General features: G+C 32.4%; 1 protein-coding gene across 1 annotated transcript; it reads left to right on the forward strand.

Moving 5' to 3' along the window:
- Positions 1 to 5,010: 5,010 nt before the first annotated feature.
- On the forward strand, positions 5,011 to 24,548 carry LOC126964575 (uncharacterized). Its single transcript, XM_050807771.1, has 4 exons — positions 5,011 to 5,201; positions 5,808 to 5,948; positions 6,455 to 6,897; positions 24,297 to 24,548. Exons 2-4 carry the CDS (start codon positions 5,919 to 5,921, stop codon positions 24,463 to 24,465), a joined length of 642 nt encoding a protein of 213 aa, XP_050663728.1. The 5' UTR covers positions 5,011 to 5,201; positions 5,808 to 5,918; the 3' UTR covers positions 24,466 to 24,548.
- Positions 24,549 to 25,943: the final 1,395 nt, after the last annotated feature.

The following is a 25,943-nucleotide window of genomic DNA, read 5'->3' on the forward strand; positions in this document are numbered from 1 at the left end:
GAAAATAATAATATTAAAACCTCAATATCATTTTTGTAAACCTATCCATGGACACATATGGTTTTAATGGAATTTTTTTTTAGTTTCGGTTCTAAGTATGGGGAACCCCTAAAATTTATTTTTTTTATTTTCTGTGTGAAAGTTTGGGAAAAAAAATTGTTGTGACATACAGACAGACATGACGATTCTATAAGGGTTCCATTTTTTTCCATTTGGCTACGGAACCCTAAAAATAAAATTCTCCTCGTAAAAATTGCAAAAATATTGTGTTTCATTGGCAAATATCTCAAGAAATAACTAAGATTTTTTTTAAGTCTTATAAATGACTTAAAGAGAGAAGAAAAATTCCTAAAAGAAAACCTCGAATTTATAGAACTTATAATATGTATCCCAGAGGGTTGAACATTCAACCAAATGCTGACTAAAATTTCCATATAATAGTTGAAAGAGATACTGTTGATGTCTTTTACCTGTTCTGTGAAAATTTCACACTTTAACATTAATAATGATGTGTACATAATAATTATAAAAAATTGGAAAATCCAAAAGTGCACGCCTCGAACGCTCAAGCAATATTTTTTATTAAAGTTAAATTTCGAATAAAATCGAATCACCTGCGTTTTTTATAAAAAAAATCGTGAAGGCCTACAGTAGTGAATTTCGTCGGAACCTTCTCTGCTTAATTCTGAAAATTGTGAAAAAAAATTAAGTTGTTTCGTCAAGTCGTTCTCGAGATATCCGTACCACGCCGTTTTTTTAAACCACTGACTAATGGACGTCCACGTTAATTTTTTTTAATTAACTTTTTTTAATATTAGTACGTATTCAAGAACTTAAAAAAAGCATCAGGATTATTCATTAGTGTCTCAGCTTTATAATGTGTAAGAGTAATAGAAAAAAAAAATATGCAGTTAAAAGAGTGGAAATCGTGTGACCTTGACAGGTCAGACCTGATGACAGCAGCCGTAGACAACACGGTTCCTTTTGTCTGAGGTCTTAAAAGTGAACGTCTAAAAATAGTAGAAAAAGAGAAGAAACAAAAAAGAGATTTAATTCTAATGGGAGTTCTAAAAGATTTTTTTATTTTAATAAATAGTATATATTTTGATTTTTTATTTATTCAAACTGTTTATTTTCTGATTATTTCTATTTTTACGCCTCTGAACCATTTTGTTACTCTTTTAACGTTAACAGTATGATAGGAGTTAATCTGAGTGGCAGAATAAGAAATAGTGAGATAAGGAAACGTTGTGGTCTGAAAGAACATGTTGTGACAAAAATTGACAAAGGCTGAGATGGTTTGGACATGTCGAGAGAATGAATGAAGAACGATTGACGAAGAAAGTGTATAAGGCCAGTGTGAATGAAAGTGTTGGAAGGGGTAGACCTAGGCGGACGTTTCAAGATCAAATCACGGACGTCTTGAAAAAAGGCCAGGTCAAGAGTACCCTAAACCGGAGAGCATGAATGAAAGGAATAATGAAAGTGGTCGAAGCGAAACAAGTATGTAAGGATCGTAGCAAGTAGAAAGAAGTGGTCTATAATAATAATAATATAATAATAATAATTTTATAGCAAATTACGCATGATGCGTTCGTTTCCTGTCATCATTTCCAAACATCCATTAACATTATCAATTACTCTTGTCGAGTTACGGCTGTTCCCAATAGGCATAAAGGCATTTATTTTCTCAAAATTGATTCCTTTAGAATTCTTTTTGATGTCATTTCTTATACTACTAGATACTACTACCGCTTCGGAAACAAATGGCGCTCTGAGAGATAAGAAGCGGCCCAAGAAACTCTCCCAGCATTCTTTTTTTGCGCTCTTTTCAATAAAAGTATACAATATTGTACAGTCATTTCTATCGTTATAAAATAATCACAATCTAGTCCCAGGCTGTCCGATCATTTAGATATTCAGCAGTGGAGTAATACGACAGAGCCATTTTTTTATAAAACATTTAAATTTATTTATAGATAATGCCTGAACAGTGGCTGGGACTTTATTATAGAAGTGTATTCATTTACCATTAAAGCTATTATGTATCTTATGAAGCCTACTAGAGTTAGTTACAAGCAATCCCTTATTTCTAGTGTTATAGTAATGAAAATCACATTAAGAGCAAAAAGGTGACGATTTTTGTGAACATATATTAAATTTTCATAAATGTACTGACAATGAACAGTCATAATATTTATTTCTTTAAATTTTTCTTTGAGAGACTGTCTATATATTGAGTCTATCTCCGGTTGTGGCCTACTTGATATTAAAATCGTAACTATCGTTGAATTTTCTATCCCAATAAACTCTCACCTTATCCGTACACGCTGTCTGTCAATGTGAAGACGTATAGCTAACCAGCGATAGAAGTTTGAATGGAAATTCAAGCGTTCCAATAGAAGGTGATAAGAATAACTTATCGGGTATATTGGGACAGCTTCAGATTATTGACTGTCAGTACAAGGTAGTAATTCATCTCTATATGTAGATGGTATATTTGGAACGGCCGTTAATTCCCACGGTGGAATTCCTTTTCAAAATAACTTTGAATATTGCTATGTTTATCTTATTGTTATTTGATGAATGTAAATTTAATTAAAAGTCAAACATCAAAAATGTCATGTCTTAAATTTCGAATGCTATAGTTTTCGTGTGCCAAAATTAAAATCTTGTTTTTGTAGATCGAAATATATTATTCAATCAAAATATCTACCCGCGTTGTCGATATATTTCTGCCATTTTATAGAAACATCATTTAAAACAAATGACAGGCGGTTCCTCGTAACAGTTATCGTTTTATTAGAGTTCCGTAGTCAAATGGCAAAAAACAGAACCCTTATAGATTCGTCATGCGTGTCTGTCAGCCTGTCCGTTATCAACTGTTAAGTAGATCCTGTAGATGAAGCCATAACCTGAGAGTTGAACAAAGTATACAAGATTTTATAACGATGCGTCACTCGAACGGTTAGCTCAGTTGGTTAGAGCACCGGCACGGAACGCCGGAGGTCGTGGGTTCGAGTCCCGCATCGTTCATAAAATTTTGTTTTTCAAATTTTATTTGTGTATTAATCCTAGAAGGGAGGGTAATCACTTTAAAAACATAACAAATTCAACTGAAGATTTTATATAGGCACTGGTCGGCGATTTCTGAGACTAGAGAGACTTCCAAAGCCGGTGTAAGTATAATATTAATAAAAGTGTAAAACCTTGGGAATCAAATGTTTGAATTTCACTCACTATGTTAAGATTGCAAGACTTGTTTACTCAATATTTTTCTAAATAAGAATACATGCCATTTTGGTTAGAACAGTTGAATTATTAAACAACTGGTCACTATTCAACAATCATTTTTTGCTGAAAAACTTATCCTCGTGTTCTACGCTTGTTTAGAGATGACTCCAATGTATTAATTGAAGATGATAATTTTTTTTATCATTCACATAACAAAAATATACCAGTGTGACTCCTTTGTACAGGATGCCGTCTAGATTATGAGTACCACAACGGTACCACAGCAGTTATGTGTAAGCATTACTGTGTTTCGGTCTGAGGGCACCGTAGCTAGTGAAATTACTGGGCAAATGAGACTTGACATCTTGTCTCAAGGTGACGAGCGCAGCTGTAGTGCCGCTTAGATTTTTTGGGTTTTTCAAGAATTTAAATAGTGGCACTGCTTTGTAATGGACAGGGCATATAATTGATATGATACCATCAGCTGAAAGTCTTGCTCATTTCATCCCTTGTTATTTAAAAAAAAAACCCTCAATATTAAGTTTTAAAAATTTTAGCTGAAATGCAACTTGCTAAAACAGAATTCTTTTTGCAATTAACATTGTAGTAGCTAAATACAAATGATATATATATCATTAAATTTCTTATATTGTTTTAGCTCAAATTATTAGGAATTACCTAAGCCATTTTCATTTAAAGAAAAGAAAAATTATTTATTAATTATTTCAAGATCATAATATTTCAGTTTTTATCTAACGTGATACCCAAGAACACCGTAGTGTTCATAAGTTCCGATCTCTGGTCATTTATAAGTACGTTGGCTTGTACCTTCGCTGTATTTGGTGTAATTAATCGTGTACACCTTGTTTTTGTACTGTTTAATACTACTCTAAGTTATATATATAATTCTACTACTTAAGACTTACTTACTTAGTGCAAGCATTTATATGATGAATATGGATGTTTGTTCCCGAGTCATGGATGTTTAAATGTATTTATGTATGTTTATATGAATATATGTATGTTTAAGTAATAAGTATATTGTATTAAATATATCGTTGTCTTGAAACCCATAACACAATATATATGCTTAACTTGGGGCAAGATAATTTGTGTAAAACGTGTGTCAATATTATTATTATTATTATTATTAAGACCGTCTCAAACCATCGCATTATCTTTGAGACTGCTATGTTTACCTCGTCATAATTATCTAAACGTCGCTTCACTTTAAAAATAAGTATTATCAACAAACAATACCATCGCAAGGCTATCATCTACCCTACAAAAGATTAATATATATAAGAAACAAGAAAGGACCAAGAATAGTACCCTGCGGAACACCTATTCCTACAGTTTTACCCGAAGAGCGCTTGCCGTTTACGCATTTGCAGATTCATCCATGACTTTATTAGTTTATATACCTGATTGCATATAGCTCAAGTAGATTTAAAAAGAGCTGAAGACATTGAAGACGATCGCAGGTTTTAAATTTTTACGGCTAAATGAACTAATGAGATGAATAAAACATAAGAGTTAATATTTCCTCTAAATTATTTTTATTGTGATGATTTATTTGAGAATTTATTTAAAATGTTATAGATAGATCATAAATTATTATGATGGAAATCCATGTCATCTCCGCACAGAAGCAATATATTTTATTACATTTCCAATCGTTGTGCTTTATCGAAGCGTCGTCTGTAACGTGATATTAATATCATTCCTATATTACTGTGATACTCCCGCCACACTTATTTGGATAGACTTAATATAAAAAGCAATTTAGGTGATATATATCGTTGTATCAATCTTAACACCAGAATAGTTTAGTGTGTAGCAACAATATTAAAATGTGGAAACGAGGATCTGACCTTTATTTTTGTATTTTTTGTGGAAATATCACATATGTTATGTAAATGTTGAAATAAATAAGGTTATGTTTGGATTCAAGACGATATTTTCACGTAAGTGTATTAAGCAAGGATACCTTCTATGGATATTAGTCATAAATGCTGCCGGTGATGGCGAACAAGATTTTCTATGTCACATCTCGACTCATTAAAAGTAATGTTAATATTATGTATTTAATATGGTGATGCGTAATGTAAGGTTGATAGAAGATGGCATTAATATCACTGTACTTTACGATGGGTCATTTTTATTTAATGTTAATTAGTGTACGACATAATAACCAACCTGAGATATAATATTATGAGAATTAATATTCTCTTTTGCGCTAGTTGTCTCAGAACATTTTGTTCAGCTGTGTCCTGTTGTTGTTTGGAAAATAAAGTAATAATAAATGTAAGAAACAAATTCAAATATAAGGAGACAAGACAATCATTGACCGTTTCGATTCGGTAACTATTTGATGTGAACTATGCTAATATTTCTGAGCGACCTTGTCATACCTGAATTAAGGATTCTGATCCACTTTTGGTATGTCTCGATCAAAATTTATTATACATCTAAATGTTAATTAAGGCAATGAGGAATAAGATATTTTTTGACGAATATTGGATGTTCTGTTGCTAATTTACTGCTTACTTATGACAAATTATGTGATCTAGTTTCAGATTCAAAACATAAACTGCCGAGTAAACAACTTGTACAGTTTGAGGAGTGAAAAACTATTATTATTAGTAATTAAAATTTATTAGATAATAATAAAAATTAAAATAATGATGAAAATGAAGCTAGTCTGGAAATCTGTAAGTTACTACTGATATTAATATTTTTAATTCAATGTTTTATATTTAAAACTAAACATACGAACTGAAGAGGATGCTAAGTAATGATTTATACTTTTTTTACATTGTTTATTGTTTATAACTTATTCTGTAACTTGTTTATGCTTATTTATTCTTACAAATTATTAACTGAAACCCACGACTTCGTCCGCGTAGATAAAGGGTTTTTAAAAACAATGCAAGTTTGGAATTGAAGATTATCTCATGTCCTATTCCAGTTCCGATTTCCGTTTTCGCTCCCGTTCCCAACATATTATATGAATCTTATTTCGAGGAAGATTGCTATGGTAAACTAAACCTTCTATTGATATAGTTATAGCTCATCGACGTGATTTTCCGGGATAAAATGACCTTTCCCAAGCTCAAGTCTATCGATGTACCAAATTTCATCAAAATCAATTCAATAGCTCCGGCGTAAAAGCACATTTACAGCAACATTAGAATAATATATTTTATTTCAATTTCAGGTGCTGTTAATGTCAATATGGACTACTGCATACTGTTCACCGTTTGATGACGGTAAATACAAACCGAAGGCATATGATGAATATGACGATGGCAAATATTACAGGCCACCAGATGAAGGTAAATACGTTCCTGGAGACGAAGGGAAATATACATACATTTATACCCAGGGTGTATTCCCATACGATGGTACTTATAAGCATTTGGGAAGAGGTGATTCTAACGAATACATTGGGATTCAAATTTACGCGCCCAGATATCCATTCATTCATCGAGTGATCCAGTCATTGGTGACCAAATATGTGTCACCTGACATCTTTGTTGTGGATGAGACGCAGGATGTGAACTATTTCGATAGATTTGGAGGGAACAAAGAAGTGGCAATGAAGTGTAACTTAATAGATGCGACTACGAGAAATACCACAGATGAAGAAGTTATAACACAGTACGTATTCTGAGTATAATTATCACTTAAAGTTATATTTAAAGAGTCACGCGATTATCCAATGCACTCATATAATAATTTTGGAAGAAAATAACCAATAAGTAACATTAATAATAATATTGATACACTTTTACACAAATTATCTTGCCCCAAACTAGTCATAGCCTGTACTATGGGTACAAGACAACGATATATTTAAAACAATATACTTTACTTAAAACATACATAATATTACATATGAACATACATGACTCGGAAACAAACATCCATGTTCATCTTATAAATGATTGCACCTACCGGGATTCAAACCCGGGATGTCTAGCTACGTAGTCAGGGTCACTAACCATTCGGCTATAAGGGTCGTCAAAGTAAGCTTCACCTTTTTAAGTAAGTGATCACTTCTTTGTATATGTGTATCACAAGCATTTACTTACTTGAGTGTCGTTTAAGTGTAACTCGTGTGTGTAGTTCAGATAGATGTAAGTAAGTGTAATTGTGAAATATTTGTTGTAAATTGAGCTCAAAGCTTAATAATTTACATAAATGGCATTACCTTAAAATTAGGTTTACCTTTAATCATATAGTATATCTCACTGCAAGGGTAGACAACGCATTTCTGATATTTTCGATTTAAGACAGATACTTTATCAAGTGAACCACTTGCCCGTTTTTCTTGCCCACTCTTTTAAAAAATAACTTAAAAATGCAGGAGATATTATGTCCATAATTTATACGACTAGATACGGTCTCTTGCTGCTGGACAACCGATGAAAACAGGTCAGGTTTATTGCTTTAGTGTGCGTGACAAGCTTTGTCTTACACTCGCGATTCGCATGCCACTTTGTGTTAGTATGCGTGCATTGCTCAAAATAGGCGTTACTGTCAAACATTTTTTTTTGAGACTACACAGCTGTCCCAATCGAAATAAATAAATGATCTAAGATTATGCTTATAACACGCTGCATATCGCGTTAATCTAAAGCGTCTTACGTAGGATGCATTTTGACATAACGTCACTTTGACGTTTACAAAAACATTAGCTTCTTTTTTCTATCCGTGCTAAGAGAGAAGTACATCGTTAGAAAAAGAAAGCGAATCTGTTGTTATTGTAACCGATTTAGATTGACAAATCATATAATGTCACCCACGTTTGAATTCTATCTTAGTATTTTAAATAGTATGGCGACTGGTGACTTTGTATAATCCGGTCAAGTTTGAAAGCGAACAGTTGCTTAAAAAGTAGTGGAATTCAATCATCTCTGTTTTCTTACAAGATTATAGCTGCTTAAGTCAATCTATCAATTGATATAATCGATAAGCAGACTGCACGTTTCGTACAATCGAGTGAATAGCTTTTGTCTTAGACAGTTACGCTAGGCTAGTTTCAATGTGCTACGCGAAACACCGTGTTCTTTTTATATCTTGGGATACTATAGAATAAGAACTTATATACTGTAGAAGATTCCATCACGTAACTTTTTGTTTTCCAATGTCACCAACGGCAGATAATGGGCATGCTTGATGCAAGATTTATTTATTTATTGAACTTTAATCTAATCACTAATTTAACAGAATAATATAATGAAATTTATACAATTAACAATTTAAACATCCCATGATGACCTATAAGATAGTGCTATAAGCACTTCTAAACTTGTATGTGTAGTATCTAACATTCTGAATTAGATAACAACCAAATACAATAATAACAAGACAATTGGCTTTTAATCATAAATAATAATAGATAATAATAATAATAAATTCTTTATCGCCTACAAATCATTACAAATATAAAATGAACAATTAGAATACGCGATGAAACAAAAGGCAAAAGGAAAAGGCTCAGCTTCACCTGACATGGAATCATGGATTTATGTTTCCATGCAGCGCTGTTTTTCAGCCATCCCCTCCTCCCTAAGGTGTTGAGCGGGAGTGGATGTATTGTGGCTCCCCGATTACCTACTTAAGCTATTTTTTTTTATAAAATGTAATATTAGAGAAAAAAGTGTTCTGATTACCCTTGCAAGTGTATGTGTGTGTGTGTGTGTTTTTGCGTGAGTGTGTTTATGTCCGTACACAGAAAAAAATCTTTAGAGAAAGATATTAATATAAATGTGGTTTATTCTTACAATATCTTGTTCTCACTTATGTATTGTACTATATCTTTTGGTTTAAGAAGCCTCTCTGCATCTCAATTTCAAAGCCAAACTCATCTTCCATGACTATCATAACCACAAAATGATCCAAGTTTAACCCGAGTCCTGTGGACTTGTCGTTCGTTGCCTCTTTAGTGATATTTAAACCTTCATGCAGTATGGAAACGATGTAACAATTTGGTCTCGGTTTTTTAATGTTTTTTTAAACCTTTGACTTACACTGATCACTTCAGGTGACGTTTAACCTGATCTGCCAAAGTTCTTTGTATTCATCTTAATTTGAAGAACTATGTTTATGTTTCAGTCTTTAAACTTTTTCTATGCTTTTTTTTCGTGTTTCTTTATAGTTATACTGTCATAAGGCTGTAGAACTGTGAACTTACCATTTTTTACTTCTTTTCTCAATACAATCAATGATTATGTATGTAATATCTTTTGGGTTGCCATTTAAATGATACAAATAATATATCATCACGAAATTGACGTACCTAATACAGTTTTAACAAAATTTAAAGAATATTAAAATGATTTATCAGGGTTCGTATTTCGTGATCAATAAAGAATACTCAATGTACTTGATTATTGAACATGCAAGGCAACTAAAGCGAAAAGACATCGCAATACGATTTTTTTTTAAATTTAACTCTAAATTAAAATTTCTTCATTCCGTAGGATCACTTACGGATGTAATCACTTTACTTACTTTGGCTCCACTATCGCTATCCAACTCGAAGAAGCCTAGTTATTAGAGATAAGACAGAATAAAGTACTAGGGGTCCAGAAATGCATACATGGAATGCATCATAAAACAATAATGTCATTAACAAAAACATGACCCTTAGTTAGCACAAGTACTGGATGTACCAATCAAGTAGTATCAATGGGTTTATGGTTTCACTCTTAGATAATTTATACGTCTAGATAGAAGTCTCTTACTGCTAGACAACCGATGAAAACAGGCAAGATTTATTAATTTAGTGTGACAAGCTACGCCTCACACTCGCGGTTTGTTTTTGTGTTATTGTGCGTACATTGCTCAAAATAGAGGTCAACTGTTAACCTCAATTTTTTCCGACGTTTTAACAGCTGTCATAGTCTATCTAGACGTATAAATGATCTAAGGTATGAATATTTATCCTCGTCTAGTGAACCTTATTCGATTTTAATGCGGGTACTTGTAATTTTTAATTTAAACATTAGAACGGAATAATGAACCACAGTTCAAAAAACGTACGCCTGTACGAACCTTAATTCGTGAATCTCTCGATTAAAAATTATAATTAAAATTATTATTACGTAAATCAACATATTTGTTAAAAAACGTCTTCGTGGTAAAGGTTACTATAACATTAATGACTTTCTTAATGATACAACAGATTGGGAACGGAGCGACCGCCTTCAGGCTATTAAATAATAAGTTTAATTGTACGATATTACCTTGCAAGCATATTTTTTGGTGAAAAAAAAAGATAGCTGAGTTTGTTGCGCCCATTCTACGCAGGTCTAAGGCATTTGTTTTGGAATGCGTGGTAGTTTTTGACTTTCAACAAGTGATTATTTGAATCACAAATTATTTGAATTTGAATTTGATGATTATGTGAGGTAGCGTTACTTATCCCTTCAGCGGGTGTTGCATTTGGCATGTAAAATTAATAGTTATTTATGCAACTGTTGTGTAATAAGGGTTTTTAAAACACGAATGTGGATTTATCTCACGAGGCGAATCCGAGTATGATAATAGTATCACATGAGTGTTTTAATTCCTAATTATCAACAGTTACATACAAGGCTTTATCTACACCCAAAATATGAATCCTCTAAAAGATTCTGAAACAGTTAGCTTACTGCTAACATTAAAACAGCCAGTCCTAGTAGTAACCTCATATCATCTATTACTGATTATATACAAATAAACTAAGTATTAATAAAATAATTATTTATTTTAGTAGTAATTTACATTTTGTATAGTGCAATAATTAAAATTCACTTGAATATTATGTTCTATTGGAAATTAATCGCTCATTTTTTGTTAAGAAAACAACACAATAACAATATCGAAGAAAAATGGCGGGGATTCGAATAACCTTCTTTTTTTACGGCGCGCGATGTTCTGGTGGTGTGGAACGCGCGTAAAAAAATGTTCTTTTTTTGAAATATATACAGATGCCACGCATCGAGCAATAAGAATGTGGCTGTCTGTCGAAACTCTTTGAGCATGAAGGGAATGAAAAAAAAATAGGAGTGTTGTTATGAAATTCAGTACAACATTACAACACTCGTTTGGATGATGTAATGGTTATTAGAACATTGGGTGTTTTAATGTTGGCAATAAGCTAACTGTTTCAGAATCTTTAAAAGAGGATTTAAAGCATAGGTGTAGATAAAAATCTTTAAATATACCAAAGCGAAATTAATACTTCAGATATATAATAAATAAAACATTTAAATCAAACTCTTTTTTTTTTTCAAGGCGTTTGAAAATAAATTAGCATGGTGGATTATATTCGAATTAATTAGACTTTAAGATGCTTCTATTAAGGTGCATTTAAATTAAGCGAACAAAGAGCGAGAACTAGAACAAGAGTGCTATTTCTTGATCTTGTAGTGTAAACGAAAGCTCGTCTACAGCGTTTTCACCAAAATATCTACGATTAAAACCAAGAACTAGAATTAAAAGTCGCACGAACACGCAAGAACGCTCTAGGCAACTGTTCGCACGCTCTAGTGCCGTTCCCGTTTACATCAGCGAGCGAGCCTTCTTAAAATATTCTATAGAAAGTATTACGAAATTCAAAAGAATTTTTAAAAAACTTTTGTGTTTTAAAGGTTACTTTAACATAAATGAATACTACTGATTGGGAAAATAGCGACCATTATATATTTAATTTTATTGTACGATGATTTTTTAAAACGATTTTTTTTACATTGTAACCATATTTTTACTAAAAAAAAGAAGCTTGCTGAGTTTGTCGCACCCGTTCTTCTTAGGTCTGAGGCATAACATTGGGAATGGGTTGAAGTTTTTAAATTTCAATAAGTCATTTTATATTATAATATAATTATATTGACACACTTTTTACACAAATTATCCTGCCCCAAATTTAGCACACAATATAACCTGTGTTATGGGTTGCAAGACAAAATATATATTTAATACAATATACTTACTTTAACATACATAACTACATATAAACATATATAAATACATTCAAACATCCATGACTCGAAAACAAACATCATATAAATGCTTGCACCTACCGGGATTCGAACCTAGGACCTCTCACTTAGTAGGTAGGATCGCTAACCACTCGACTATTAATATAATAATGAATTTGAAACTTTGTGAACGTAAACAGACCCACAAAATAGTGCTCTATCTGTTTACACTAAAATGATTAAATAGATTAGGGATAGAATGAGCATTCGCTCGTCTAGTGTAAATCGGCCTTTACGTGATAAAACTGATTTACAAAAATTGTCACATTCTGTTTGATAGCCGTCGCCAATACGTCACCTGGTCCCCGTCTGACCTTTCCATGTTCCGGCTTGAGGTCACTGCTCAAGGTTTTATCGACACTTAATATTAAATAGTGCAGTTATTTATGGCTTGAATTAATAATTCACGAAGATTCATTACATGTTTGACACATGTAGAGTTAGCGATATTTAAATAAAAGCTGTGCCGCGTAGATTCATCCGCGTATTTTTTTTTTCATAAAATACTTATTATCACTTTTAAGTAGTTTCACTGAATTTTTTTCATGTATTTTATATGTATGTATGATCATTATTTTTTCAGAATATTTTTTTTGTACAAACCAATTATAACAATGTAGGCGAATGTAGTTCGGGCGTGTTTATCTTAAAATTATCAATGATACTCAAAATTATCAAAATGCCCAAAATAATAATAATAATAATATTGACACACTTTTTACACAAATTATCTTGCCCCAAATTAGGCATAGCCTGTGTTATGGGTTGCAAGACAACTATATATTTAATACAATATACTTACTTAAACATACATATAAACATACATTAATACTTTTAAACATCCATGACTCTTGCTTGCATCTACCGGGATTCGAAGCCTGGACCTCTAGCTTAGTAGGTAGGATCGCTAACCACTCGGCTATACAGGTCGTCGAAAATAGATCATGGAATGAACGCAGATCTTTGTCATAACTTAACTCCATTTTTTTATAACAAAAAGGGAGGAGACGACGTTCATCTGATGCTAATCCATGCCCATCACAATGCAGTGCCACTCACGATTCTTGAAAAAGCAGTAATCCTGAGCGATACTACAGTTGCGCTCGTCACCTTGAGACATGAGATGTTAAGTCTCATTTGCCCAGTAATTTCACTAGCTAAGGCGCCCTTCAGACCGAAACAAAAATGCTTACACATTACTGCTTCACGGCAGACATAGGCACCGTTGTGGTACCCATAATCTAGCCGGCATCCTGTACAAAGTAGCTTACCACTGGTAAATGCCCTAAGTGGCCTCTTACGACACCCTTGGGCATGGGACTTCATGGGCAAGTTATCACAGGGCTGTATAAATGCACCTTAAGACTACCTCTTTTGTCATTTTTACTTACTGTAACACTTAAGAAGCATAAAAGCAGAATTAACGCAGTTGAGATGTGATCACTGCGTAGTATGTGTGGGGTAAGACTGACTGATAGAATTCCAAATGAAATGGTAATACGAGCGCGCTGTGGTTTGAAAGACGTTGTTGTGACAAGGACTGAAAAAGGAATGCTGAAATGGTTTGGACACGTGGAGCGAATGAGTGAAGAAAGAATGACGCATCAAATATAAAAGGCAAGTGTGTGTGGGCAAGTCGGTCGCGGGAGACCTCGTAGAACATTCGTCGACCAAATTGGTGACGTTTTGAGAAAAGGAGAGGTCCGAAGCACCCGCAACGTAATGAATGTAGAGGAAGCGCGTGAGGTTTGTAAGGATAGAAGCAAATGGCATTCTATTGTCTCTGCCTACCCCGACGCGACGGGAACAAGGCGTGAGTGTATGTATGTATGTATGTTACACTTAAATGGTATAAAAAAATGCGTTTGTACCTGTGTTTTAAATAAAGTATTGAAGAGAATTAATCTAAAACATGTGTTTACATATAGTAAGCAGACACAATAATATAACATATGCGAAGACATGTAAATGGATTTCTTTTTTTATATAATAGTTTTATATATAGTAAGGTACTATTTGTCTTCCAAATAAAGTAAAAAAACAAAGAATGAAAATCCAAGAGTACCTAGAAGGCGGCTCGATTATGGAAACCACAACGGCGCCTATTTCTGGCACCTTCACCCTCCTTCTTCACCCTTATTGTGTTTCGGTCTGAAGGGCGCCGTTTTTAGTGAAATTACTGGGCAAATATGACTTGACATCTTATGTCTCAAGGTGACGAGCGCAGTTGTAGTGCCGGTCAGTATTTTTGAGTTTTTAATGAATCCTGAGCGGCACTGCAGTGTTATCATCATAAGATGAACGTCCTGCTCGTCTCATCCCTTATTGTCTTAAAAAAGAACGCAAACGAAAAGTATTTATTCAATCTGATTAATAAGTGATGCGTATATTTTTGCAACAGTGTTGTAATGAACCATTCATCAGCTTGGCAATGAGATTGTATCTTACCTATATATAAAATGCTCGTGTCCCGGTGTTTGTTACCAAACTCCTCCGAAACGCCTAAACCAATTTGTTTGTAATTTATGCTAAACCAATGTGTATATCGGTATTTCTGAAAATCGGCCAACGTCTATTTTTCATACCGCTAAAAGGGTCACCCTCCCCAAAATATATTTTATTATTTTTATATTTCAGCATTAAAAAATTCACACAACTTCGAATTTTCACCGGTCTACGATCAACACCTATTTTTGTATCGCTATTTTTATATTATTCTGTTTCATCCAAAGATCCGTTAGATGGCAATCGAATATAATAATTACTGTAGTACGATAAATTTTATGTACGATATAAATATTTGGTAGATCATAGAATCGGTTGTTATCATACCTACCCGTAAAATTATATTTATTGATTTTTTTATTACTTTATATGGAAATACTAAGTTTGCTGGGTCGGCTAGTTAAATTATATTTTTCATTAAGTCTTGGTGATTTCATAACGTTTCTAAATTAGAACGTTGATTTTGAACTTAAGTGACCATGGGATAAGAATTTATAGCATTTGCTTGTATTAGTCTTGATCTTTTAAATTAGATAAATTTATACTGTATCAATAACAAATCGAGAGTTGTAAAAAACATAAGTATCTATTAGTCCGTCAAGGTTCAGGTAGATTTGTTTTGTGATTATGATGCATTTGAATGTTTGTAGACTTTTTAGTTGTATATATTATTTTTGATTTAATGAATCAAAAATAGTCTTTTATGCGACTGTTGTGTAAAAAGGAGTATTAAAACACGAACGTGGGTTTATAATATTATCACATGAGTGTGTGTCACAACAGGTTCGCTTATTTTTCTATCTTGCTGTATCTCCGTAAGAGATGTTCTTCTCCCTTTCTCGCTCTGTTTGTTTATACGTTAGTTTATTGTAAGCTATGTAAGTATGAGAGCTATAAACGACCACAAGCAGAATAAATAAATAATTTATTCAAATTCCAAAGTGGAGTGATTTGTTACACGTCAAGGGCGCCTTAAGATGCCATTGATACATCTTTTATGATTGACACAAACAAGAGTAAAACTTGTTTAAGGATGGATCTCACGCGTATGGAAAAAATATGAAATGATTAAAATTTAGTAGTAAAATTAAAAAGGATTGTGTGGTTTTATGAAACCACTTTAAAAGATAAACTGTTTTTTCACATTAAAGACATTTAACAAAAATTTTTGGATTTATTCCATTAAGGGTATAAAAATCGCTTTATCTATCTTAATTTTATACTTGGAAAATTAGAATGATACTGGGAAATAATAAAAGTAGACTAAGTCTCCAACTAATATTTTTATTGATCTCTGTGTCTTAGCCCTGGTTAAAAATATTGAATAAGAGTTTCACTTTAATAAATTACATAAATTACATTAAATACTGACAAAAATAAACAAAATAGCGTGGAGCACTGGCACAAACGAGTAATAGTCTATACACTACACGGTCAGCTGCTGTGAAATAATATAGGCGCCGCCCGACCGTCACGCGACATGCAAAACACAGACGAAAAAGTTTGAAACGATGTAATAAAAGTTTTACTTTAATAAATCTGCAAAGCCCAACAGATGTAGGGATTGTTTACACAATAAATAAAAAAATAAAGAATAAAATTAATTAAATAAAATATTGACTTCGTTTTAGCACATTTAGGAATTTGCTAGAAACTGCGACAGTCATAATGTTAACATGAGGAACAAACATAAACTTGTTATGACTATTACTCGGTTAAGTTGAGTTAGTAAGTTAGTAAGTCTTTTATTGGGCGATATATAATATGCTTTTACAACATGATCCGAGAAAATGAACAAAACAAAGGTGTTACGAAATTAAAAAGAATTGCTAAAAAACGATTGTGTGGTAAATGTAAATATAACATAAAAGACTTTCCTAATGATAACAAAGACTGGGAATGGAGTGACCGCTCTCAAGCTATTTAATTATAAATGTTTATTGGACGATATTACATAATAAAATATAACGAAATATTTAAAAAAAAGCCGCTCGTTCTTCTCAGGCCCACTATTTCTAATGGGTGGTAGTTTTTGACGTTCAATAAGTGATTTTAAATCACGAACCAAGATTTGAATTTGAAATGATATGTTTAATTAAATTTATAAAATTATATTTTATATGTGCACAAACAACTGATAGTGATACTCATACTGATGTACATTGTACAATAATAATATATTACTTTTACTTTACAAATTATCCTTTTTAAGAAGCAATTTTCTTTAAGACTTTAAATTCTGTAGTGAATGAATAATATCATTGAATTAAGGCGTAATATCCGCGGTTAAATCGGCGAATGCAACTTCATTTTAATTTTTAAATCACTTAATATATATTTACTAGCAATGTCCCGCGGTTTCACTTGCGTACATTCCGGATCGGACAATAGATTTATTTTTGTTAACATAAAAGTTTAATTTCACTTAGTTATTATTTTATTATTGCATTATTTTCTTTAGATTGACATTATAAAATTCGTTATAACTTTTCGATGGAATGTCCGATTTTAATAATTTAAAAAGTTATATACAGGTATTAAAACGATCTTCAATATAATATCATTTAATAGGATAAGTATTGATACAGAGATATGAATTTTTGTTTGATTATTGTCCGCACTTTTATCATCTTTTAAAATGTAATAAAGTGTGTGCGTGTAATCATTACGCAGCGATTGATGTAAAGCTTAATTTTAATTAACTTTAGGAAAAAATAACAGTTTTCTTATCTCATAGACAAAATATGTTATTATCGTTTGCCCTTGTTTGTCTCACCTATTCTAGGAAAACCAGTATATAACAAATATTCTTAAAAAGTCGAATGACAAGAAGATTTAATTTATACCATTAAATATATACTTACATTAATTAAAGCCGTGTTAATAAATTAAATTAATTATAAATTAATAAATAATTGATCTTGGGTTATATCATTGCATTTATATATAGGAACCCTATTTTTTTTATCGGTCCATTAGTTGTTGTGTTAAAACATAACAAACATACATGCAAAAACCACAAATGTTACCTCTTTATAATAATATTAAAAATTAATACAATAATATATAAAATAAGTACATAATAATACTAATTAATGTAATTAATAACATTACAAAGTTATTTATAAGGTTAGAAATGAGTGTGTGGGCTGTGAAATATTCATATGAATACCTAAACTGGAAATGGAAAATGTTAAAGTTTAACATTATTTATTTTAAATATAACATTATTTACATAATACATTAAATTTAAAGATCACTTCTTTGATACATTTAGATTAATGTTATTGATCTTCATCGTGTTATTAGTGCTTCCGGTAGATAAGAATAACATTGATTTAATAACAGAGATGAGCCACTTTACAGTGTTAGACTTAATTGGAATATTATTTCCTATTTTCCGCGTTGTAAAAACATTTAATGTATTAAGTATGCCGGCTAGATTATGGGTACCACGGCGCCTATTTCTGCCGTGAAGCATTTACAATCATAATAAATCTTAAGCCAAAGTAACGTAATAGTTATTTTTGCAACTGTTTTATAATAAGGGGTATTAAAACACGAATGTTGTGTTATCTTGATATTAGTATCACATGAGTGTTTTAATAACTTATTATCGACAGTTGCATACAAGACTTTCTCTACACCCATAGTATGAATCCTCTATTAAATATTCTGAAACAGTTACTTTACTGCTAACATTAAAAAAGCCAGTCCTAGTAACCATAATATCTTCCAAAGGAGTGTTTTTATGAAAACGGGTGATGTAATGTTATACTGAATTTCATTACAACACTCGTTTGGATGATGTACTGGTTATTAGGACATTGGCTGTTTTAATGTCGGCAATAAGCTAACTGTTTTAGAATCTTTAATAGAGGACATAAAGCATGGGTGTAGATAAAGAGATTAATGAATTAATTATGAAGGTACATTCTCATATTACTTACCAGTGGGAGGCTCCTTAGTATCGGATGCCGGCTAGATTATGGGCGTATTATCACAACGGCGCCTATTTCGTGAAGCAGTTATGTGTAAGCATTACTGTGTTTCCGTCTGAAGGGCGCCGTAGCTGGTGAAATTACTGGGCATGAGACTTGATATCTTATGACTCAAGGAGATGAGTGCAGTTGTAGTTTCGCTCAGAATTAGAATCCTGAGCATTGCATAGTAAATGGGGAGGGCGTATCATCAGCTGAACGTCCTGCTCATCTCGTCCCTTATTTTCATAAAAAAATTATGCAAGAGCCGTTATTTTATTTATTTACTAGCTTTTATCTGCGACAGCGTCCACGTGGAATAGTTACTATGGGTAGCATTTATTATTTGTTAGGATGTCGGATGCTGTCATTGTCGACAGTCTCTTTAATAGTATTTCCCTGCGAACTTTGATCACCTATTTTAACCCCAAGTGGACCGAATTTTAAAAATGCTTTAACAAATGTTTATAAATTACTTCTTTTCATGTGTCCTAAATACAAAGTTTCATGGTTTTATCTCTGAAAATGACGATATTCCATGCAAGCTTTAACCCATATTTCAACCTGTTTATGCCCTTTTTTAGAAAAAAATAGTGGCTTATGTCCTTTAACCAAGGTCTAGTCTATTTTTGTACCAAATATAATCAAAATTGAATTCGGAGTCAGGTGTGAAAGCGGGCCGTTGTTTGCACATTCATACGACTTTTCATTCCCTATTAGATCCCTACACAGGTCGAAATTTTATAGACCAAATTTTTATGGTGCCATCTTCGATAGTGACGAACTTCCGTACAAACTTAGATCCTATATTTCAACCCCTACATTTATTTATTCGCAATAAAAGGTAGCCTATGTCTTTTTCTAAGCTCTATTCCATATTTGTACTAAATTTCATCAAAATCGGTTGGGTCGTTTGGGCGTGAAAGCATAACAAACAAACTTTACATTCAAATTTATAATATTAGAAGGGTTAATGTTTGGAAAACCAACAGTTTTACAATCATAACATATCTTAAGCCAAAGTAACGTAAGCCCAATTACTGGTTCTTGTTTTATTGTTTATGAAAGTAAAGGACGATACGAGCCGGACTTTCAGCTGATAGTAATTGATACGCCCTGAAAATTGCAATGTATTGTCGCTCAAGATTATTGAAAAACACAAAAATTCTGAGCGGCAATACAATTGCGCTCGTCTCCTTGAGACATACGATGATGATTCTCATTTGCCCAGTAATTGCACTAGCCGCTGGAAAGATACTATTTTTATACGCTTTTTATTAGCTTCACCTGTATGTATGTTTCTTTGTAACCGACTCATTTTGACACTAAACGGCCAGATATCGTTCAAACTTCGTAGATTTATCGAAGACCGATGACAATACATTAATTTGATAAAATTATTCCATTTTTTAAATTGATATAATTTTCATCTATCGTCTGCAATGCCGGATTTGATGTTTATTTTAAATTTCAAAATAAATTTTCAATATTTTAGTTCGGTTTTCTACAAAAAGCTAGTTTTTCAGTTCATATATTATTCAGTTTATATATTTATATGTAATGTTAGTGAAAAATTGAAATTCTAATAAATAAATTAAAATATTTTAACTACTACTTATTCTATGTCAAAAAAGAAAGTTTTGGTTTGAAGGGTGCGAGTGTTATTATTGGGCTAACGAAATTTTAATATTGGGAATTTTAACAATCCTTAGCGGTATATTGTGTTTAATATATCTTAAGGTAGAAATAACGGGTACAACAAGTATGTAACTCAAATTCAAAAGTTTCATTAGAATTGCGATTGAAAGTCACTTATGTCAAAACCCGTTCAAAAATATATAGCTCAGACATGAGAATGACGGGCGCAAGAAACTCAGCAGGCTTAATTTTTTAACCAAATTTGGTCACTATATAGTGACCAAATATAGTGACTAATCTAATATATTAAATTCTCATGTCGCGGTGTTACAAACACCTCCTCTCTCGTTAAACTCCTTTGAAACGGCTTGACCGATTCTCATGAAATTTTGAGTGCATATTGGGTAGGTCTGAGAATCGGACAACATTTATTTTTCATCTCTCTAAATGTAAAGGGTGGTCCACGCCAAATTTTTTTTTAATATTTTTGACATATTTTTTTAAATTTGTTTGATTATGAGTCAGCATTAAAAATACATACAACTTCAAATTTTCACCCATCTACGATCAACAGTTACTTTTGTATCGCGATTTTAATATCGGCAATACAACGTTTGCTGGGTCAGCTATTAATATATAAAATTGATGATTTGATCGTGATGCGGTGTTTGCTACCAAACTCCTCCGAAACGGCTCAACCGATTTGTATGAAATTTTTTCTGCATATCGGGCAGGTCAGAGAATCGGCCAACATCTATTTTGCATACCCCTAATGATACGGGTGACCCACCCCTTAATATTTTTTTATTTTTTTGGACTTTTATTTTTATTTTTATTTGAGCAATGGAAAATACATACAATATCAAATCAGATGAAAATCCGACTACTTTTTTTATTTATTTATTTATTTATTTATTTAGATTTAGACCAGTGGTAATTACAATAATACATTTATAATTATTATTATTATGCTAATTTACAAAGGTCTTATTACTAAATGCATTACCTTTTAAGGTGAATACCGCATGCTAAATTATATTGTGTGAAATAGTTACATAAAATAAATATAAGTTATAAAACAACCATTCTATAATGTAATGAAATTAAGAAATTAACAAAATCTACTAAATAAGTCAAGATAAACGTATTAAACAAATCAAGAATACTTGAAATATTATTCTGTTCCATCCACAAATCCGATAGGGTTGCAACATGACAATTGATTATTATAATTATTGTAGTACGATAAATTTTATGTACGATTTATTTGGTCGTCATCTATTTTTTATACCCCAAAATTTTTTTTATTGATTTTTTTTTTATTACTTTTTTGACAATACAACGTTTGCTGGGTCAGCTAGTAATATTGTATAGTAAAATTTATTATTAGATAGCCCGAATCGATGGTATCATTAAGAAAGTTAGCAGTACTTCTGTTACCTATAGTCTAGTACTATTAAAAAACCTTAATTTATCTATACATATAGGACGACCTGTATAGCCGAGTGGCTAGCGATCCTACCTACTAAGCTAGAGGTCCCGAGTTCGAATCCCGGTAGGTGCAAGCATTTATATGACGAATATGGATGTTTGTTTCCGAGTCATTAATGTTTAAATGTATTTATGTATGTTTATATGAATTTATGTATGTTTAAGTAAGTATATTGTATTAAATATATCATTGTCTTGTAACCCATAACACAGGCTATATATGCTTAACTTGGGGCAAGATAATTTGTCTAAAAAGTATGTCAATATTATTATTATACATATAAAAATGAATTGCTGTTCGTTAGTCTCGCTAAAACTCGAGAACGGCTGGACCGATTTGGCTAATTTTGGTCTTGAATTATTTGTGGAAGTACAGGGAAGGTTATGCTGTGAAACAATTTTATTACAACAACAGGGTGGATTTTTACGAAGCAATTCTTGGTTTTATGATATATTATTGACAAATTTATAAAAAAGCATGATTTTATTTATTATATACAGAACAACGTCTGTCGGGTCAGCTAGTACTTCATATTTTCTTCTATCACCAATAGTTCTTACATCGCATGCTTCATGATTTAAATTGGCAAATGCCCTAAGTATTAACTTAGGTTTAGAATTTGCTGTTTAAAGAGCTTCCTACTAGTGAATGAATTATCAAAATCGGCTCAATAGTTTTTGTGTATTTTTATGGATAAGGAGAACAAATGAGTGTACGGGTCACCTGGTGTTAAGTGATCACCGCCGCCCACATTCTTTTGCAACACCAAAGGAATCACAGGAGCATTGCCGACCCTTAAGGTGGATGCGCTTTTTATGTAGGTACCCATGTCGTATCGTCCCGGAAACACTGCACAAGGAATCTCATTCCACAGCTTTGTAGTACTTGGATGAATGTTCCTTGAAACCACACTGTGGAGGAACGAAGGCTGCTGCTTGCTCTGGAGGATCCAAGCAGATGACATCAATGGCAGCAGCTTGTTACGCATATCAGTACATATTATAAAACAAAGTTCTCCGCCGCGTCGCAGGCCTTGAAGAAATGTGTACGCGATTTTTTTCATGTCGTATCGTCCCGAAAGCACCGCACAAGGAAGCTCATTCCACAGCATCGTAGTACGTGGAAGAAAGCCCATTTCTTTAGCTGAGTTATGGAAATATTTTCTCTATATACTAATACAAAATCATTTATTTCGCACTTTTCATGTACAAATTAACATTTTATACTGACCCCCACAACGCCTAGCGTTGCCTGTCGTTGTGGGGGTTTGGTGGTGGGGGAAAATTTAACTAATCATTTAAAGAAATAAACTAAAAGTAATAACTATACAAGTATTAATTGTGTGTATATGTAGGTGAAAGAGTGTGTATTGTGTATATGTGTATGTATGTATTTTTTAGGATTGTACCTTAAGAAGATTTTCAGTTTCCATATAGGATAGTTGTATTAAATATTTTGATAGAAGCTCTGTAGCCTTGAAGATGGAGTGTTCTTTAAATTTACATAGCTGGACCAGTTTATTATAAATACGTTGTAATAAAAAGGTTGGAAAGCGACATGTAAATGCATATTTTCTCTATATAATATTATGTTGTAATAAAATATGATATTAATCGTTATAACATCAATGTCGCGCCGGTCGCCTATCTATATTCTCAATATGAGCAGTGGGGAATTCCTCGCATTTGCATAAATAGTCGTGACCTTTTAAACTTGTGTTCTGGTTTATCTTCAACGCAACATCAATCAACTCCTGGGCAAAAAACAACCAAGTCCTGGGCAGGGTTTGATTAATCTCTCTAATTAGCTTTGGAATGTAATTTCGGATAAATTTCATTGATTTAATATTATTTGCTCAAATCTTATAACTATATTTACAATACTATGATTACATTAAATCCTTATTGAGGCGAAAAGATAGTACTTTGTACATTCTCCGCGCCTCTGGGGCCCACGGGCTTTAAATAAATTTTACCCCCCCCCCCCCTTAAAAGGGGATTTTCCAAAATGACTTATACAGATTTTATTACTAAAGCTTAACTTAAATGTTGATTTTCACGTTTCTATCTTCAAAAACATAGAACTTTCATACAAACGTTCGACCCCCCCTTTTACCCCCTTAGGGGAGGATTTTCTGAAATCTGTTTCTTTGCTGACATCTACGTCCTAAAAAGAGTATACTTTCCAAATTTCAAGTTTGTAGTTTAAAGTAAGTTTAAAGTAAGCTAGGCTTTATAGTTTCTGAGATTTCGTGATTAGTCAGTCAGTGAGTGAGTGAGTGAGTTGTATTTGTGTAATTTGTGGCAGGTTCCATATTTCGGCTTTATTTTTATGCAACGTGATATGTTTATATGTATAGAACGTAATTGACATGTGTGAATAAAATTTAATGGCGCCTCTCGTTTTTTACAGATACCCTCCAAAAGCCAAAGTAGAAGAAGGTGAGAAGCCAGGTATACTTTACAGTTTCAAGGGCACGAAGGTAATGAGCACAGAAAAGAAATCGCAGAAGAAGTTGAAGTTGGAATACGAAGTGTTTGTAAGAGTTGTAGAAGAAAACGAAGAAAATAAAAAGCTTTAATGTCTAGTTACTGAGTGCCAATTTTTTGTTTGTGTTGTAAGAAGTTAAGTTATAGTAAAATATTTTAATTTTTTTTTGTGTTATTTTATCATTTCATTTATACGATGACATAAGAAATACAAAAGAAAACGTACCGTAATGGAAGTAAAATCCACTTTCCAACTAAGATTATTTATAGGTTATTATTAAGCATTGAAAAATACATACAACATCAAATGGGTGAAAACCCGTCTACGTTCAACACCTATTCAACATGGCAAATGCATATAATAATTATTGTAGTACGATAAATTTTATATATGATATATTTGGTCGTCATATATTTAGAAGCTGACAGTAAGCCTCTATTTTGAGCAATGGACGCATACTAACACAAATCATGACATACAAATCGCGAGTGTAAGACGAAGCTTGTCACGCATGCCAAAGTAATAATCCTGGCCTGTTCTTTCAAAAATTTATTCAAAATAATATATTGTAGAATAATAAAAACTTTATAGAATATCTCAATCACATATAACGGGTTGAACTAAAAATTATAACCACGAAGATATAGAGAAGACCAGTGGTATTAAATATGACATATTTTTATTACTTACTAGCTGACCCGTCAAACGTTGTTTTGCCATATAAAATATAATTCACGTGATAGTTTTATAAATAATAAATAGCCTATGTGTTATTCTGGTGTGTAAGCTATATTATTGTAAAGTTTCATCAAAATCCAATCAGTAGTATGCTACTAAGATGTATGCATCCATATGTTTGGATGTATGCATCCAAACATACAAAATTTCACATTTATAATATTAATAGGACTTAGGATACTTAGGCATGCGTGACAAGCTTCGTCTTACACTCGCGAATTGTATGTCATGATTTGCGTTAGTGTGCGTCCATTGCTCAAAATAGAGGCTAACTGTCAACCTCTATTTTTTCGACGTTTTCACAGCTGTCTATCTAGACGTAAAAATGTTCTAAGTTGTTTAAATATCTGTTATGTCCGCTACTATATGAAGTTCTATACAATATCCTTACAATACCACTAGAAAAAACATATATATTTTTATTTAGTTGTGAAGTTGTACTTTGGCATTTCTTATAAGAAAGAAAGAATTATAGAATAATGTTTATTTGTAACGTATATAGTACACGTAAATACAAAAACTTAAAAAAATAATTCAAAGTATAATTAAAAACTTAGAATATTATTTTCTATGCGTCTATTTATACGTTTAATTTTATTTTATAATAATAAGAGACGAGACGAGTAGGACATTCAGCTGATTGTAATTGATACGCCCTGCCCATTATGCAATGTCGCTCAGGATTCTTGAAAAACCCAAAATTTCTGAGCAGCACTACAATTGCGCTCGTCACCTTGAGACGTCAGGTGTTAATTAAAGGTGCCCAGTAATTTCACTAGCTACGGCGAACTTCCTACCGAGACACAATAATGTTTACACATTATTGTTTCA

The sequence above is a fragment of the Leptidea sinapis genome, chromosome 5 (assembly GCF_905404315.1).
Source record: "Leptidea sinapis chromosome 5, ilLepSina1.1, whole genome shotgun sequence".
Taxonomy (NCBI): Eukaryota; Metazoa; Arthropoda; class Insecta; order Lepidoptera; family Pieridae; genus Leptidea; species Leptidea sinapis.

Bases quoted from the DNA above. Each gene is read 5' to 3' on its own strand.
- LOC126964575 (XM_050807771.1), top strand. From the start codon at position 5,919: ATGATGAAAATGAAGCTAGTCTGGAAATCT. The intron at 5,949-6,454 runs GTAAGTTACTAC...TTTCAATTTCAG, and splicing joins TGAAGCTAGTCTGGAAATCT to GTGCTGTTAATGTCAATATG. The intron at 6,898-24,296 runs GTACGTATTCTG...CGTTTTTTACAG, and splicing joins GATGAAGAAGTTATAACACA to ATACCCTCCAAAAGCCAAAG.